The following is a 15,871-nucleotide window of genomic DNA, read 5'->3' on the forward strand; positions in this document are numbered from 1 at the left end:
CCCAGCAATTTTTTTAATTTTTTTTTGTAGAGATGGAGTTTTGCCATGTTGCCCAGCCTGATCTCGAACTCCTGGGCTCAAGCAGTCTTCCCATCTTGGCCTCCAAGAGTGCTGAGATTACGGGATTACAGATGTGAGCCCATCCTGTTTTTTTTAAATTTACACTTTTTGTGTGACTAAAAAAATTATTTCAGTCTTGGGATGCGGTGGAGACATGCTAACAAACTAGCTGTACTGCAGTACTGTGATGACTGTGTGTTTATTGTTTTGCATTTGCAGTATGCTAGGATTTGTTTGGTATGTATATGAACGTGCTCTACCTGGCCGTGCACAATGTTCCTTCCCCTAATAGTGGGCCCCAAAGAGAAGATATCTTACCCTGAGTTAACAATGGCAATGCTCCTACATTGTGTGCTCCAAGCCCCGCATTGCTAATTAGAAATGAAAAGCCTGTGCTTTTCAGAAGGCTCATTTTGTGCCACATGACACATTTATTAATACTCCATGCCATAACTCATTAAGAACTGTTCTACCGCTCTTAATGGGCCTTGTGCTGAAACACATTCAGTGGCTGTTGTTGTAAACTGATATTTCCCCTTGGGCAGTAACCGCAATCCAATTTCAATTTCCCTTTTAACTCATTTACTTCACAAAGATCTAATTTGAGACAGATTAGGTAAAATATTATTGGACTTCATGGGCACCAAGTGATTGTTGTTTAACAAGTATTGTAAAAACCCAAAGCTTGCTGTCCTTTCCACTACATCTAGGCTTTGAAGGATCTGGCGTTAGAGCATAGTGTTGAACAAGAGAGGACAAATGTCCTTTTCTGGATTCCCACCAGCAGTTTAACAATGATTACAAACGTTTAATCCGCCATGTGAAACATATATACGTATATCTCTCTCAAAGTCAACCCATCACCAGTCATTCCTTTCCATTCTCCCATATTCACTGTTCTCCTGAGAACAGGGGATAAAAGTAGGGGAGATAGTGCAGGGAAAAGCATTGTGTGATGCAGTTCTGCCTTGGGGCTGCTCTATGCTCCCCCCTGCTGACGTAAGTATGGTACTATCAAGCACTGTTGACCCTGGACTTGACAGACTTCGACATAAGGAAGCAGAATAACTAACTCAAGAGAGTTCTACAAGGATAAAATGTGAAAGAATAAATAATAATAGGCTTTCTCCTCAAATTTATGGTTTGCTGCTTTGTTGCACTTAATCCTGGATGCTCTGTGAATTTTCTAAATCGTAGAATTACAGATATCAGTGCTGGAAAGGACCTGAGTATGCCCATCAGGCAGCCCTCTCTCTTATTTTATAGACGAGGAAAATGAGACCTAGAGACATGCAGTGGCCCAGCCAGGCCATACAGTTAGGTAGAGGCAGGGAAGAAGGAGAACACAAATGTTTTAGCACATGACCTGAGAGATGATCTAGTGGTTCCCCTAATCTGGTGAGCACAGATTCCTGGATTCTGCACCCTTATTTAATAGAACACCTGGAGAAGGGATTTATGACTGTGTTTTTTAAAAAGCTACTCAGCCCAGGCCGGGCGCGGTGGCTCACGCCTGTAATATCAGCACTTTGGGAGGCTGAGGCAGGTGGATCATGAAGTCAGGAGATCGAGACCATCCTGCCTAACACAGTGAAACACCGTCTCTACTAAAAATACAAAAATTAGCTGGGCATGGTGGTGGGCGCCTGTAGTCCCAGCTACTCGGGAGGCTGAGGCAGGAGAATGGCATGAACCCAGGAGGCGGAGGTTGCAGTGAGCCAAGATCACACCACTGCACTCCAGCCTAGGCAGCAGAGCGAGACTCCGTCTCCAAAAAAAAAAAAAGAAGCTACTCATCCCAGATGCAGTGGCTCACACCTATAATCATAATCCCAGCACTTCGGGAGGTCAAGGCAGGAGGATTGCATGAGGCCAGGAGTTCGAGACCAGCCTGGACAACATAGCAAGACCCTGTCTCTACAAAAAATAAAAAGATAAGACAAAATAGAAAGCTAGTCAGATGATTCTTATGCAGTCAGTCTGGACTTAGTCAGGAACTAGTATTAGTGTATCCCTTGGGGCAGATCAGCTTTGCCATCTGTTTTTGTATGGCCCACAAGCTAAGAGTAGTTACATTCTTAAATGGTTGGATGTGTGAAAATGGTACGAAATTTAAATATCTATGTCCATAAAGTTTTACTGAAACACAGCCACTTTTGTTGGGTTGCATGTTGTCTATGGCTACTTATACACCACAGTTACAGGAGTAAGTTGTTTTAACAGACACTGTATGGCCTACAAAGCCTGCAGTATTGACTGCCTGTGCCCTTTCAGAAAAAGCTTGCTGGTGCCGGGTATATTACTTATCTCTTTCTTGTGTAACTACTGCAAGCCCCAGTATTAAAAGGGAAATTCCTAAGCTTTGAGCACTTGTGTTTGTCCAAAGACTATCTTGCTTGTCTTTTTTTTTTTTTTTTTTTGAGATGGAGTCTTGCTCTGTCGCCCAGGCTGGAGTGCAGTCGTGCAGTCTTGGCTCACTGCAACCTTTGCGTCCTGGGTTCAAGCGATTCTCCTGCCTCAGCCTCCAGAGTAGCTGGGACTACAGGTGCGTGCCACCATGTCGGGCTAATTTTTGTATTTTTAGTAGAGATGGGGTTTTACCATATTGGTCAGGCTGGTCTTGAACCCCTGACCTCGTGATCCACTCACCTCGGCCTCCCAAAGTGCTGCGCTTAGAGGTGGACTATCTTGCTTTTCAAAAAAGATCCATTGTGAAAAACAGCATGCAAATTATCTGTAAATCTAATTATTTCAATAATAAAACGTTTTATTGTAATACAATTTCCTACGAAAGTATGGGAGATTTACCTTCATTTCAGGAGTTTAGTGTGCTAGATGTTTATTTTTGTTAATAGAAAGAAGAACTGTTTTTATACTTGATGAAGATATAAGGTGTAAATATTTAGAAAGGGGTGATGGTAAATGAGTTTTATTTTAAGTGCAACACTCAGTACCCAAATTAATTAAGAAATTTCTATTTCACACATCAAATGTCCTTAGTAAAGCCTTCTGCTTATAAAATAATAGTTTTTGAATTCACTAAAGATGCTTAGTTTCCCCCAGAATCATCAGTCTCCCACTTGACAGCTCATGACTGATCCTAATTCAGAATCCTACTACCTCCTAGTTTTTCTTCAACCAAGGTGTAACAGTTTCCATTTCCTAATGGCTTCCTTTTGTTTTTCTTCTTCTCCTTTTCCCTAACCTAAAACAACATAAGCATTTGTTCATGAACCAATCAACAGACATTTATGAAGCACCTGCTGTATGCCAAGCACTGCAGGCACTGATTCGGTGATAGGAAATACCCTCCATGCTACCTCTAGACCTATATTTCCATCACGACCAAACCAAGAGACAAGAAAAATGGAAAGTATAGAGTACATTACTTTTAAAAATCCTGCCGGGCACGGTGGCTCATGCCTGTAATCCCAGCCCTTTGGGAGGCTGAGGCAGGTGGATCATCCGAGATCAGGAGTTCAAGACCAGCCTGGCCAACATGGTGAAACCCTGTCTCTACTAAAAATACAAAAAAATTAGCCGGGCATGGTGGCGGGTGCCTGTAATCTCAAGTACTGGGGAGGCTGAAGCAGGAAAATTGCTTGAACCTGGGAGGCGGAGGTTGCAGTGAGCCGAGATTGCACCATTTCACTCCAACCTGGGCAACAAAAGCAAAACTCTGTGTCAAAAAAATAATAATAATAATTAAAAAATAAAAATCCTGTTGCCTGTCTCCTAAGGAGAGGTTTTGTAGGTGATTTTGTAAAGGCCTGGCCTGGTGGTTTTTAGGTCTTGGGGCATGGGCCAGTGCTTCTTTCATTGTTGCTTAGCTGCCCTATCTACCCCGGCGACTCAAATTTCTCATTCACCAGAGAATTTGTCTCCCACACCAACTTCATTCTTTGCCACATTGCCACTGAACTGCCTTCCAATCTGGCACAATAGAAGCTGTTGAGAGGCTCGAAGCTCAGCATAACATGCTGCTCTTTGCTGCGTGACCTTTGATATGTGGTGTTCCTCTCCTGAGCTTTTGTAAAGTGTATAGAGGATAATAATTCCTCCTTCACCCATACTTCATGGGAACCTCATGAGGTTGAATGAGGAGGTTATTTAAAAGGCTATTTTCATAGAGGGAGTTGCTATAGAAACACAGAGAGGTACAAGTACTTCAGAGAAGGGATTTGGGGGAAGCCCTGGGCTGTTTGTTTCTTCGAGAAGCCAAGATATGGAAGAGCTATAGCTCAGCCCTCGATGTGTTTCAGGTGAACCCTAGGTCTCCTACTTCTCTGCTTTTAGGATTAGGCTTTTTCTGCAGCATATCCCACCAGAACCAGTATGCTCCATTACAGGAAGAATTTCACTGCAGTACAATGTCAAACACTAGGGATGGTGTAGTGGGCGTTTGTAGAATGAATCTAGCTCAATACTTTTCCATTGGGAAGAGAATGACGTGACTCTGGTAGATTAGGAAAGGAAAGAATAGAAGATAAGAAAAGAACTTTAAAAAACATCCACTAATACTGTGTATTGGGAGTACATAGACTGATCATTATTTTGGAACTGTGGAGGGAAGCCTAAGATTGGTTCCTTCCCTCAACCAAAAGCCTAATTGTAGGGGATGGAGGCTAAAAAAAAAAAAAAAGGTGGGGGCTTTTCATAAATGACCTGTATCAGGTTAAGAAGGACCTCTATTACTAGTTTGTTGAGTACTTTTATTATGAAAGGTGTTGAATTTTGTCAAATGCATTTTTCTGCATCTATTAAGATGATCATGTGGTTTTTCTCCTTTATTAATATGTTGCATTACATTGGTTGATTTTCAAATGCTAAACTATCTTTGCATTTCTGGGATAAATCCCACTTGGTCATGGTGTGCAACTCTTTTTTATATGCTACTGGATTTGGTTTGCTGGCATTTTTGTTGAGGCTCTGTGTCTATATTCATAAGGGATGTTAGTATAGAGTTTTCTTATGATGTCTTTGGTTTTGTATCAAGGTAATACTGGCCTTTAGAATGCGTTTAGAAATGTTCTATTCTCTTCTATTTTGTGGGAGAGTTTGTTTAATTCTTTGAACGTTTGGTAGAATTCATCAGCAAAACCATCTGGTCCTGGGCTCTTCTTTGTGGGGGTTCATTTTTTAATGCAAGGTACAGAAGAGTATTTATGGAACAATCCCATGTGAGAGAGACTTTTTAAGGACATAGATGTATGCTTTTGTTTACATAGAAAATTTCTAGAAGGATATACAAAAACTGGCATCAAAGGTTATCATTAGGTAATGAGATGGAACTTGGTCTTATGTTCCTTTTTTCTTTTAAAAAAATTATGAGCATGCATTGCTCCAAAATTTAAAAACAAAAAACTACTTAAAATGACTAGCATTTATTTGGCCATTTGCTCTTTCACTCACACAGTGAGATGTTAGGACTATGTATCTGCCACTGGCCTGTCTCCTTAGGAACTTGCAGTCTAGTAGGCCCTTGCATCTCTCAACTTCACAGTCTGCTCTCCCTCTTCCCTATTTTATTCTCCATCAACACTGAATTACTGGTCAATTCCCTGAAAAAAACCTGCAGCTACATGCTACTATGCTTTCATACATGTGATTTTTGTTCCCTTACCTTTCCATCCCTTCTCCCTAAATCTGCCCAATTAATTTTTCTTAATTCTTGTTTATCCTTTAAAGCCCCTTCCAAATATTAGTTACCTTCCTTTGTGAACTTCCCAGCTCACTCTCTTTTTTATTTCCCAGCCAAGGGGAAAAAAATCTCTCCCTCCTGCTGCCTCTCATACATTATGCATATTTTTGTTTTTGAACTTTGTACTTACCCTGCATCATAATTACTAGCTCACATATGTGTCTTCCTTAAAAGTACAGTTTTATTGAATGTTGTGTCCTGGTAATTAGCACAATGCTTGGCGCAGAATAGATGCTCAAAATATTTTAATTCAATTGAATTCAGAAGACAGGGCATTCTGGGTAGAATGAGCCACATAAACAAAGGCCAATGTTATGAAATACGAGAACCTGTTCCGAGGACATGAGCTAGTTTGGCTAGATGGGAACATTCATGCTGGGAAATATGATTTAATTATTTTGGCAAGGCTGATATTGGGGGCTCTTGAAAGCCATATAAAGCAGATTGAATATTGGTAAGTAAATATTGATTGAATGAAGAACATTTCTCACTTCCTTCCAGTCTTTGCTGAAATCTCTCTTCTCAATAGGCTTATCCTGACCGCCTTCTTTAAAACTGTTGCCTCTTTATTCACCCATCCCTTGACTCCAGCATTCTTGATCTTCCTCTCCCTGTTCTTCCTCCTTTTCCCATAGCACTTGTCGTCTTCTGTGTAGCACAGCCTATATGATTTACTCATTCATTACGGTTTTTATTTATTGTCTGTCTTTCCCACTAGAATTTAAACTCTTTGGGCCAAGACTATCTTGTTCACTGACCATTCCCAAGCACCTAGAACACTGTCTGGCACATAGTAGATGTCCAGTCAATATTTGTTGAGTGAATGAATCCTAAATTAATGAACTTCAGTATCATGTACAGAGCTGGCATAGAAGCTTAGGTATGATTCAAATGGCCTGTTTCTGAAAGAAACAAGTTTATTCTGTAAAACTGCCAAGATTGCGCCAGCTATTTGTATTATAATCTGGGCAGGGCAGAGGGAGGGAGGTGGGGCAAACATTGTGTTAAGGTTGCTTGTTTAAAAACCAACTTGGGAAGTAAAAATTATTAAAGACTTTTGAGTTTATGTATTCCTTACCTAGAAATCGTTGTTTCATGTGGTGACTCATACCCATGCTTTAATAATTTCTCTCTTTTTCTTTCTCCACAGACCTTTGTAGTATTAAACAGAGGGAAAACTCTCTTCAGATTTAGTGCCACGCCTGCCTTGTACATTTTAAGTCCTTTTAACCTGATAAGAAGAATAGCTATTAAAATTTTGATACATTCATATCCTTTTTGGCAAATGTGGAGTGAGTGCAGCAATTGCATGTTTACCTTTCCAATATTTGACAACTGGATTATATGTTAAGTTTTTTACTGATAGTGTAGTTAACTAGCTCATCAGTCAGAGGTTTAAGAGTGAACTCCTGCCACATCCCAAGCTAAGCTTCAGCAAATTATTTTTTTTTCCTTAGGATGATATTGTGGGAATCTGAAATTTTGTTGGTATCATTGTACGGACAAATTAAAATAACCTTTGTTGAAATCTTAACTTTATTTAGTACTCAGACTTCAGTGATTTCATTCTGTGGCCAACTATTCAGCTTAATATATTAAAAACCATTATTAGAGGTTTTTGAAAGTACTTCTTGAGTTACAAATAGTTGGATGAACGCTTTAGAAATCAGCTTTGAATTTTTAAAAAATTTTTTGAGCAGTGAGCTTAGAAAGTGAGATAGTTCTCAGATGAAATAACCTCCTTGTTACAGAGGTTTAGATGCAGATTGTAGGATAAATAGAAATTTTTTCTGGTATTTTTACTCGCCTTAAATAGAAAAATGCCAATTTATTCAAGTGGCCTGAGTTACACCTTATTAACATAGGAGAGTGCATGTGGCAAATGAAAAATTATTTGATGGATTTAGTGATGTTGCATGGTGACTTGAAACTTCCATGGCTGGTTGATATTTAACAGCATGTAGTCCCATGCTTCAAAGATTATTGTATCCTCCAAGTAGGATGAGGAAGCCAGCAGTGGCAACTTGGCGAATTGGTTTAGAAGCTTTTGCCACATTTTATTAACTCTTAAGAATTTAGCAACATGGTTGTGAAATCTGTAGTTTATAAGCAACACACTTCTGAAACCTCAAGTTTTATAAGGAAATAAATAATTCACAATGGACTTCTTCCTTTCTGTTGGATCAGAAGATGGAGTGTTTTTTCTCTTCTGGTTCCAAAAAGCATGAAGACAAATCCAGCTGTAATGAAGAAAAAAAAATCCAGCTGTAAGAAATATTTTCTCTTTTTAAAACTCCACTGGTAGAATAAAGATAGTGAATGCCATTAACAAGAGAGAGTGAATTAGTGGCAAGTGGGATATTGCTCCCAGGCCTGTTAAGTGACAGTTAGAGTTTGAGTAATTTGTGCTGACCTAAAATAGTTTAATTTTTCTCAGAGACAAGAACAGAAAGGCCTGAGAAAAATTCTGGATGGAAATGAAATGGCAGTATGGTTTTCTATCCATAAACATTCCTGGACACTTTCAGAATGGATTTTGCTCTTATTACCTAATCTTCAGAAGTGTGGTGGTGCAGATGTCCTTGAAATCTTTACCTAACACGCCGCAACTGGTTTCCCACATTGGACATATTCAACACATATGGGCTGTATTGGCTGATGCCTTGCCCCCAAAGACAATTCAGCCCTTTAGAAGGACTAGGGAAGGCTGGGTATGATGGCTCAGGCCTGTAATCCTAGCACTTTAGAAGGCTGAGGATGTAGGATCACTTGAGCCCAGGGCTTCAAGACCAGCCTGGACGACATAGAGAGACCTTGTCTCTTAAAAAAGAACAACAACTGTGGAAAAAAAGTGAACCATTGCATGTAGATTTTCAAATAACTAGCTATGTAAGATAATTAACTTACCAATAAATGAATACCTAGTCATATAGATTTAATTGATTTTCTTATCTGACAACTTTGGTTGAGAAAGTGCAAAGGTATTGTACTAAGTGCAAAAAACATTTAGAGGCCTAGTCTGTAGTTGAGCTGAAAAGTGGTTAGGGGAACATGTTTCATCCAAAGGGAGTAGAACAGTGACGGCCCTTTTGAAAGAAGGAGAGTAGCCGTCCTGCCCCATCCATCCAAAGTTCACAGTGGTATTCTGTGTTTATGGTGGTGACCACAGTTTTCATCGTCACCTTGCGTTTTTCCCTTCTGTGCTTCATCTTTCAGGTTATTGATTTAGATCTGATACCCAATGGAAATGTGTTTGTTTTTTGAGAAAACAAAAGGCAGGCCAGATTTTAATATTGCCCCTTGACTCTTCTCTACAGTATTTAGCATGATCATTATGTGCACTATTTTGACCAACTGTGTATTCATGACTTTTAGTAACCCTCCTGACTGGTCGAAGAATGTGGAGTAAGTAACTCATTTATTTGTGTGCTTGTTTGTTTTAAATATTTTTAGTCACTGAATCTTGCTTTGCCACAGTTTACCCCTCAAGGAGAAAAAAAATTAGTTATTGCCTCTCTTTATTTCACAGAGAAGGCTGAAAGTACATGTGGAATTTAGGAAATAGCCTTCCCTAAAAGTCAACTCTAGAAATTACTGCCCTTCACTCCACCCTTTCCTGTGCCAGGCAGTGCCGTTGCCCTGCAGCCCCATCACCATCTTGTATCCTCAGTTCCTGGTGATACTGTTTTCTCCAATTTTAGGTTTCCCTGTTTTTTGACTTCTCTAAGGTTAAAAACAGCTCTGGGGGGCCTCCTTACCTTCTTCAAAATGATCATGTACTAGATAGCAGCACAGTTACTTCCTTGGAATACAATTCAGGACCCAGTACAACATTCCAAAGGTCTTAGTTTGTGCATTTCAGTAAGTTTCATTCAAAGCATTTCTTTCTCCTTCTCACTTCCTTCCTGCTGCATTGGCTGTGCCCTTTCTGTTTTGTCTCTCTTAGTTGAAGCAACACTTCAGGCAAGTGCTAACTTAAAAGGTTCATTTAAAGTTTCTGTCCAGAAATTACCTCAAGCTATTCATTTCTTTGACAGGTACACATTCACAGGGATTTATACATTTGAATCACTAGTGAAAATCATTGCAAGAGGTTTCTGCATAGATGGCTTTACCTTTTTACGGGATCCATGGAACTGGTTAGATTTCAGTGTCATCATGATGGCGTAAGTTCTCCCCTTACTTTATTGGTGTTCTGGGTGTGATTCTATGTGTGGAGTTGTACTCCTGGGTCTGTTTGTAAGTGTGCATTTGTGGACACAGCTGTATGAGGAATTAATGGATAACCATGTAAGGCCCTATGGGCTTATGTCTATGATTCTTGCTTGTGAGGGCCTCTTGTGGTTCAGGCAATGATAATGTGTTTATGTGGGAGAAGGCAAGCAGAGGCTTTACAGCTGGGAGAGAAAGGAGGAGGTGATTTCCCATTGGCACTCTCTCGTATTTTATTCCTCCTTGTAACGATCACGGTTTGCACACCTATCATTACAAGGCCTCTGTGAAGACTTGAAATTTTTTAGTTGTAAACTTTCAGCTGAAAATTAGTTTCCTGGGTATGTCTTACTGTATGTAATTTAATAAGGCTGGCCAGGTGTTGCAGACTTCAGAGAACATTTTAGAGTCAAAACATGAGCCAAGGTATCCACACTGGCACTTCCTGAAGAGTTACTAACCAGAATTTCGAACTATTGCTCAAGATCAGTGTAACTCCACATTGGTATGTTACTGCTCTTGCTCATTTGTGTTGTTTTAGCAATAAAAATGTATCTTTGGGAAACTTAGCTGATGATAGAAGAGTTATAGCAGATTTTAATATTTTTATTTCCAGGTTGGGAAAGCGTTTTGTGGTTTGAGAGTGTAGTGGGGGTGGTGTATAGGTTTTGCGTGTATGCATGATGTGTAAGAAAGAGTGCATTTGAATATGTATTGATCTGAGCATCTGGTGGAAAGATATATTTCAACTGTAAAATGTGAATAAATGATATGCATCGAATACTTGAAACTGAAGCTGACTTTCTGTTATATAAAGGCAATGTCTTACTTTCTAGCATTATGAATACACATTGGTGTTCATTTAAAATTTTTAAGTGTCCTTGCTAGGCACAGAGCTTGTAATTAAAATGAGCACTTAACACAATATTTGCTCTGATCCCATGATTTGGATTTTCCTGAGCCCTGCTTTTGTATGTCACAGGCCAAAACTTCGTTTATAGACATGACTACAATCATATGATTACAATTCTTGATTAAGTCATATATACAGACATTTAGTCAATTTTGCCATTGTCAGCTAGGGAGTTACTTTAATGTAGATTTGTTTTTGTGGGGCTCCTGCTGCAGAAATTTGTCTCCCTCTCTTAAGAAATTGTTCACAAAACCTGGGGACATAAGTCTTTGATACCTCCTGGCCTTCCTTTTTACTAAAAAATGTGAATGGGCTGACAGTAAAGCCATTCTGATTGGGATCAGCACATTACTATGCTGATTAAAGGAGTAAATCCCAAAAACCTCCTTTCTAATATACTTTTGAATTCTTCTTACCCAGTTAAAAACAAATGTTCCTTAAATGTTTGTATTTTGAGGCTTTTCTTTTTCAAGGAAAAAAAATGAAACCATAGTTTGTATATAAGACCCTTTCTTCCCCCCATTCTCAAACCCTCGCCCAGTGGTACCATTACAAGTTAACTTTGGTTTGATTCTGCAGGTATATAACAGAGTTTGTAAACCTAGGCAATGTTTCAGCTCTACGCACTTTCAGGGTACTGAGGGCTTTGAAAACTATTTCGGTAATCCCAGGTAAGATGGTCCGGGGTTGGTGTTAGGTGTTGGGATAGGGCCCTGACGTGACGTATTGTACTTTTTGTTTTGTTGTGGTTTTGTTTTTTCCTTTGGTGTTTGTGTTTGTGTCTGTGTTTGTCACTTGTGTCTGTGTGTGACCTCCCTTACTACAGATATGTGACAGAGTTTGTGGACCTGGGCAATGTCTCAGCGCTGAGAACATTCAGGGTTCTCCGAGCTTTGAAAACTATCTCTGTAATTCCAGGTGAGAAAATTTGTACATAAGACTGACTTTGCCACATCTCCTCTTTCTCCTCCATTCATTTTGTCCACCATTCTAAAGCAGCATCAGTACAGTTGATAATGGCCTTGCATTCTGCATGTTTTTCCTGGGAGACATTCTCTGGAATGGCCGTTGGGTCCTCAGGCAGTTTTCTCTGAGTGCTTGCCAGGCATGCAGCCCCCATTCCATCCATGCTATTGAAAAAGCACGTGCTTAAGAATCACTTGGATCTCACCATATTTGAAAAAATTGTCACAGAGCTAGCTGTCTCTTTGTATATAAATCATTTGCTTCCTGGCTCCATGGAATTACAGTAATTTTGACATTTGCCGTCATTTCATTGCTTGTGATTTCTAGGCTTCCTATCGCATGATTTGCTGATGGGACGTTATTCAAAGAATTATACATTTACTATTACTGTATTAATGAAATTTTTTAATCACAGAAGAGATCTACCCAATTAACTAATCCAGTATCAGAGACAAATTTAAGAGACTTGGAGTTAGTGAACTGCACTTAAATAATCACTGTCTATCATGTTCTACTGCTATCTGTCTCACTAGAATAAGAACCAGTAGACATCTACTGTACATATTCAGGGTTCATTCTCAAACATAAATCCCAATGAAAGCTTATGCAGGCACTGTTAAAAAAAAATCAAAGGTAAGATAAGATACAACTAAAGGTATGGGCAACAAAAAGTATAGAGGTTTGAGGGGGAAAAACAGAATCAGTGGGTGGGTTGAGAGTTAGTTGACTGACAACCTCTTTAAAATTTGTGCCTTTTTCTTTTTGGTTCTGGTTGAGCTAGCCCAGTGGTTCTTAACCTTTTGAAGGTTTTGGATCCCTTTGAGAATCAGATGAAAGTTCACAGACCCCCCTGAAGCCCATCCATGGACCCCAGGTTAAGATTCCTTAATTTAATTTAAATCATTGCTACTGGGTAATACTTATCTTTCTAGAGACCAGTCTTGAAATCTTAAAGGAAAGATATTTTTGTTAGTATTGTGAGCCTAAGATAAACTGGCAGTAACTTGGCAGAGATGAAGACTGTGTTGTTGCTCTTTGGACGTTAGTTGTGGTCATGGGTTTTCAAGGAAGACTCCGTAGAGACCAGGCTTTCCACAGCAGTTTCGTAGAAATAGGAATGTGGAAAAAAAACAGAGGCATCCTATTCTTATCCTATTCCTATTACATGGCTCTTCCCCTTGTGGCTGACTCAGAAATATATCTCTTTTTAAAATTTATTTTTATTTTCTAGAGACAGGGTCTCACTCTGTTGCCCAGGCTGGAGTGGTACGGTGATGGCTCACTGCAGCCTTGACTTCCAGGGCCCAAGTGATCCTTCCTTCTCAGCCTTCCAAGTAGCTGAGACCACAGGTGCATGCCATCACACCCAGCTCTTTTTTAAAAAAATTTTTTTGTAGAGACAGGGTCTCCCTATGTGTTGCCCAGGCTGGCTGCCAACTCCTGGGCTCAAGCAATCTTCCTGCATCAGCCTCCCAAAGTGCTGGGATTACAGGCGTGAACCACTGCATCTGGCCCAGAAATATTTCTTTTTTCCCTTTTTAACATTATCTCAATAGCAGATAGAGAGGGAAGCACAAAGATAGAATCCTGGAGAGGGCAGACTGGAATGTGGTTTACTGAGAACCTCAAAGAAGGTAAATTCATCTTCACCACTTACAAATTTGGGCCATGGAGTTGGCCAGTAAATTAGTGCCCTACCAAAGATGAATTCCTATATTTTTAGCGATGGTAGCCGACTCCCTATCAACCAAAGGCTGGGTGTCAGTTGGAGTATATACTTCTTGGCAAAAAACTACAACCTTAACTTACCAAGATTTAGTTCCTAGCCATTTTAAATGTGCTTAACAGAAGGCTCAGCTCATTCTCCAGACAGCCTCAGATAGCTCATAGATGGTGGCCTAATCTTTAGGCAAGCCCTGTCTTATTTTTTGAGGCATCTGGGGTGCCAAATCTTTACTTTCATTTTTCCTATGGTCTCGCTCCTCCTCTGGCCCCTTTTAAATATGATCTTGTGTTTTCTGCTCACTTCCCTCAGCGTACTCTGCAAGGCATCTGTCTCTTTATGTTCTTGTGATCTCAAAACTTCTCTCCCAGAATTAAATGGGAAAGCTGTATTCTGTTCACTAACTAGGGCAGCAGATGCTGTCTCTAGTCTAGCTCATAGCTTCTGTCTCTGTCTCTGCTATATGGTTAACTTTTGACCATGGCATTTCTGCAAGATAACTCTTGATTGGTGTCATGTTATTTATTCTTTGTATATATCCTTAATATGTCACGTTATTTATCCTTTATATATATATATATATATCTGGAATATATGCAGTATCTAGCACAGTGCCTGGCCCATAGTAGTGCTCCATAAATGATTGTAGTAGCAGCACTTATGATTATAAAGAAGAAACCTAAGCCAATAGAAAGGGTTTGTATCAAGATTTAGACATCAGCTTCACAGTTTGAAATAGAGTCCCAGATTCCTATTTCTAGAAGCACCCCCAATTGAGCTGGCTTTGGGAGGCTAACTGGGGTGGAAAATAACATTAAGGGATAGTAAAGCCAATAATAGATCACTGTCAGTAAATGGTATATTTGGTTCTTGAATTAAAAGTGTTGCTCTCAGTCTCAATCTTTTTGCTCCCGATTCTACCTTTTAGAGTTAGCAAGAGAAATCCATTAATGAAGTTTCCCTCATGGGAAGTTTTCTCTCATCCCATGGGAAATTCTGAAATTGCTGATTATGCTTTCTCCCATAGAGGGCTGTTGTGCTATTCCTACCAGCCTGCTATGCAGTCTCCTTCCAAGGCGGGAGCACCAGTGTATGAGTCAGTGGATCTGGGCCATCTCTTGCTTGGAAGTATGTCATTTTGATTTTTGTGTGGTAGAGCTGGCCCATGATTCCCCTTTAGTAAAAACCATTGTTTTGTATACCAAGTTTTCTCGTGGATCACTTCAGTGGAATTGTTGTTCTCTTTGTCTTCTCCTCTTCCCAGTTTGGTTATAGGCTACTGCCAAGGGTGCCAAAAATAGAATGGAAGTGAGAGCAACTACTGACCTGGAGCCTGCAAAGTCTCACAAAGCTCCCTGTGTATCAACTTCCTTTATGAGAGCTTTTCTTTTCCTAGAGCACTCACCCACCCCCAACCTGGGCTGATACTGTCCTTCCTCTTTGTGTCTTTGGTAGATATTCTGAGTATGTCAGGGCCGCCAGGACTCCCGAAGATTGGACAGTAACGTGCATCAGTTAGCTCTGCCCTCTTCTGTAAGAAATGCTTTGCTTTACAGCCTTCTTGTAGCTCAGAAAAGACCAAACCCACCTTCTGACCCTTTTTACTTGACTTGGATACATACTATTTATGCTTTCCGTTTTGCTCCAGAGGCAGCAACTTGGAGAACAGTGTACACAAGCTCTGTGCTAAAAGGGTCAGTTATAGAGGAGACCGTTTCTAAATTTTCTTTAGTCTGGAATTTGTCAGGTTCACCTTGACATTGAAATATTCTGCCTAAAAGTTTATATGTCTTAAAACTTTGTTTTCACTTTGTATTTGTCTGAGTCCCACATAAAGTGAACTTCTAAGTGACTCTGTCAGAAGTTTCGTCCTCTGCATGCTTTGATCATGTGCCACAGGGCTGACATGCCCAAAGAAAGGGTGGGAATCTCGAAAGAGTTTCTCAGGTTTTTCTTAGACAGCAGCATTTAATAGTATAAGTACTAATAGAATTGGTTGGGAGAAACTCACTTGTCAGTTCTTTTTCATTTCTGTCATTTAAATGGCTCCCCCAAAGCACTGCTTATCTGCTGCTCATTAGCACTTATTTAATTTCATTCCACCTTCTTTAGAATTGTACTTTCTTGATTATTTTTCTCTTGGCAATTTTATTTCTCAGCTTTCATTTCTGTTACTTTCACTCCTAACCAGTGGGATCAGACAGGAAGTAGGGAAAATGATAGGCCTTTCTTTTTCCCATCCCAGTATTCACAAAGAAAGCATTTTCTTTAAACGTATACTTTGTGAATGTGGCTA

General features: G+C 39.9%; 1 protein-coding gene across 1 annotated transcript in view; it reads left to right on the forward strand.

Annotated features, from left to right (window-relative positions):
* The window catches only part of SCN8A (sodium voltage-gated channel alpha subunit 8), a 217,714-nt gene that overhangs the window by 85,328 nt on the left and 116,515 nt on the right, over nucleotides 1–15,871 (forward strand). The window contains exons 3-6 of the mRNA XM_054444133.2: nucleotides 6,912–7,030; nucleotides 9,077–9,166; nucleotides 9,799–9,927; nucleotides 11,713–11,804. Of these exons, the coding sequence (XP_054300108.1) occupies nucleotides 6,912–7,030; nucleotides 9,077–9,166; nucleotides 9,799–9,927; nucleotides 11,713–11,804 (430 nt within the window). The remainder of the gene's footprint in view (nucleotides 1–6,911; nucleotides 7,031–9,076; nucleotides 9,167–9,798; nucleotides 9,928–11,712; nucleotides 11,805–15,871) is intronic.

Source organism: Pongo pygmaeus, chromosome 10 (assembly GCF_028885625.2).
Source record: "Pongo pygmaeus isolate AG05252 chromosome 10, NHGRI_mPonPyg2-v2.0_pri, whole genome shotgun sequence".
NCBI lineage: Eukaryota > Metazoa > Chordata > Mammalia > Primates > Hominidae > Pongo > Pongo pygmaeus.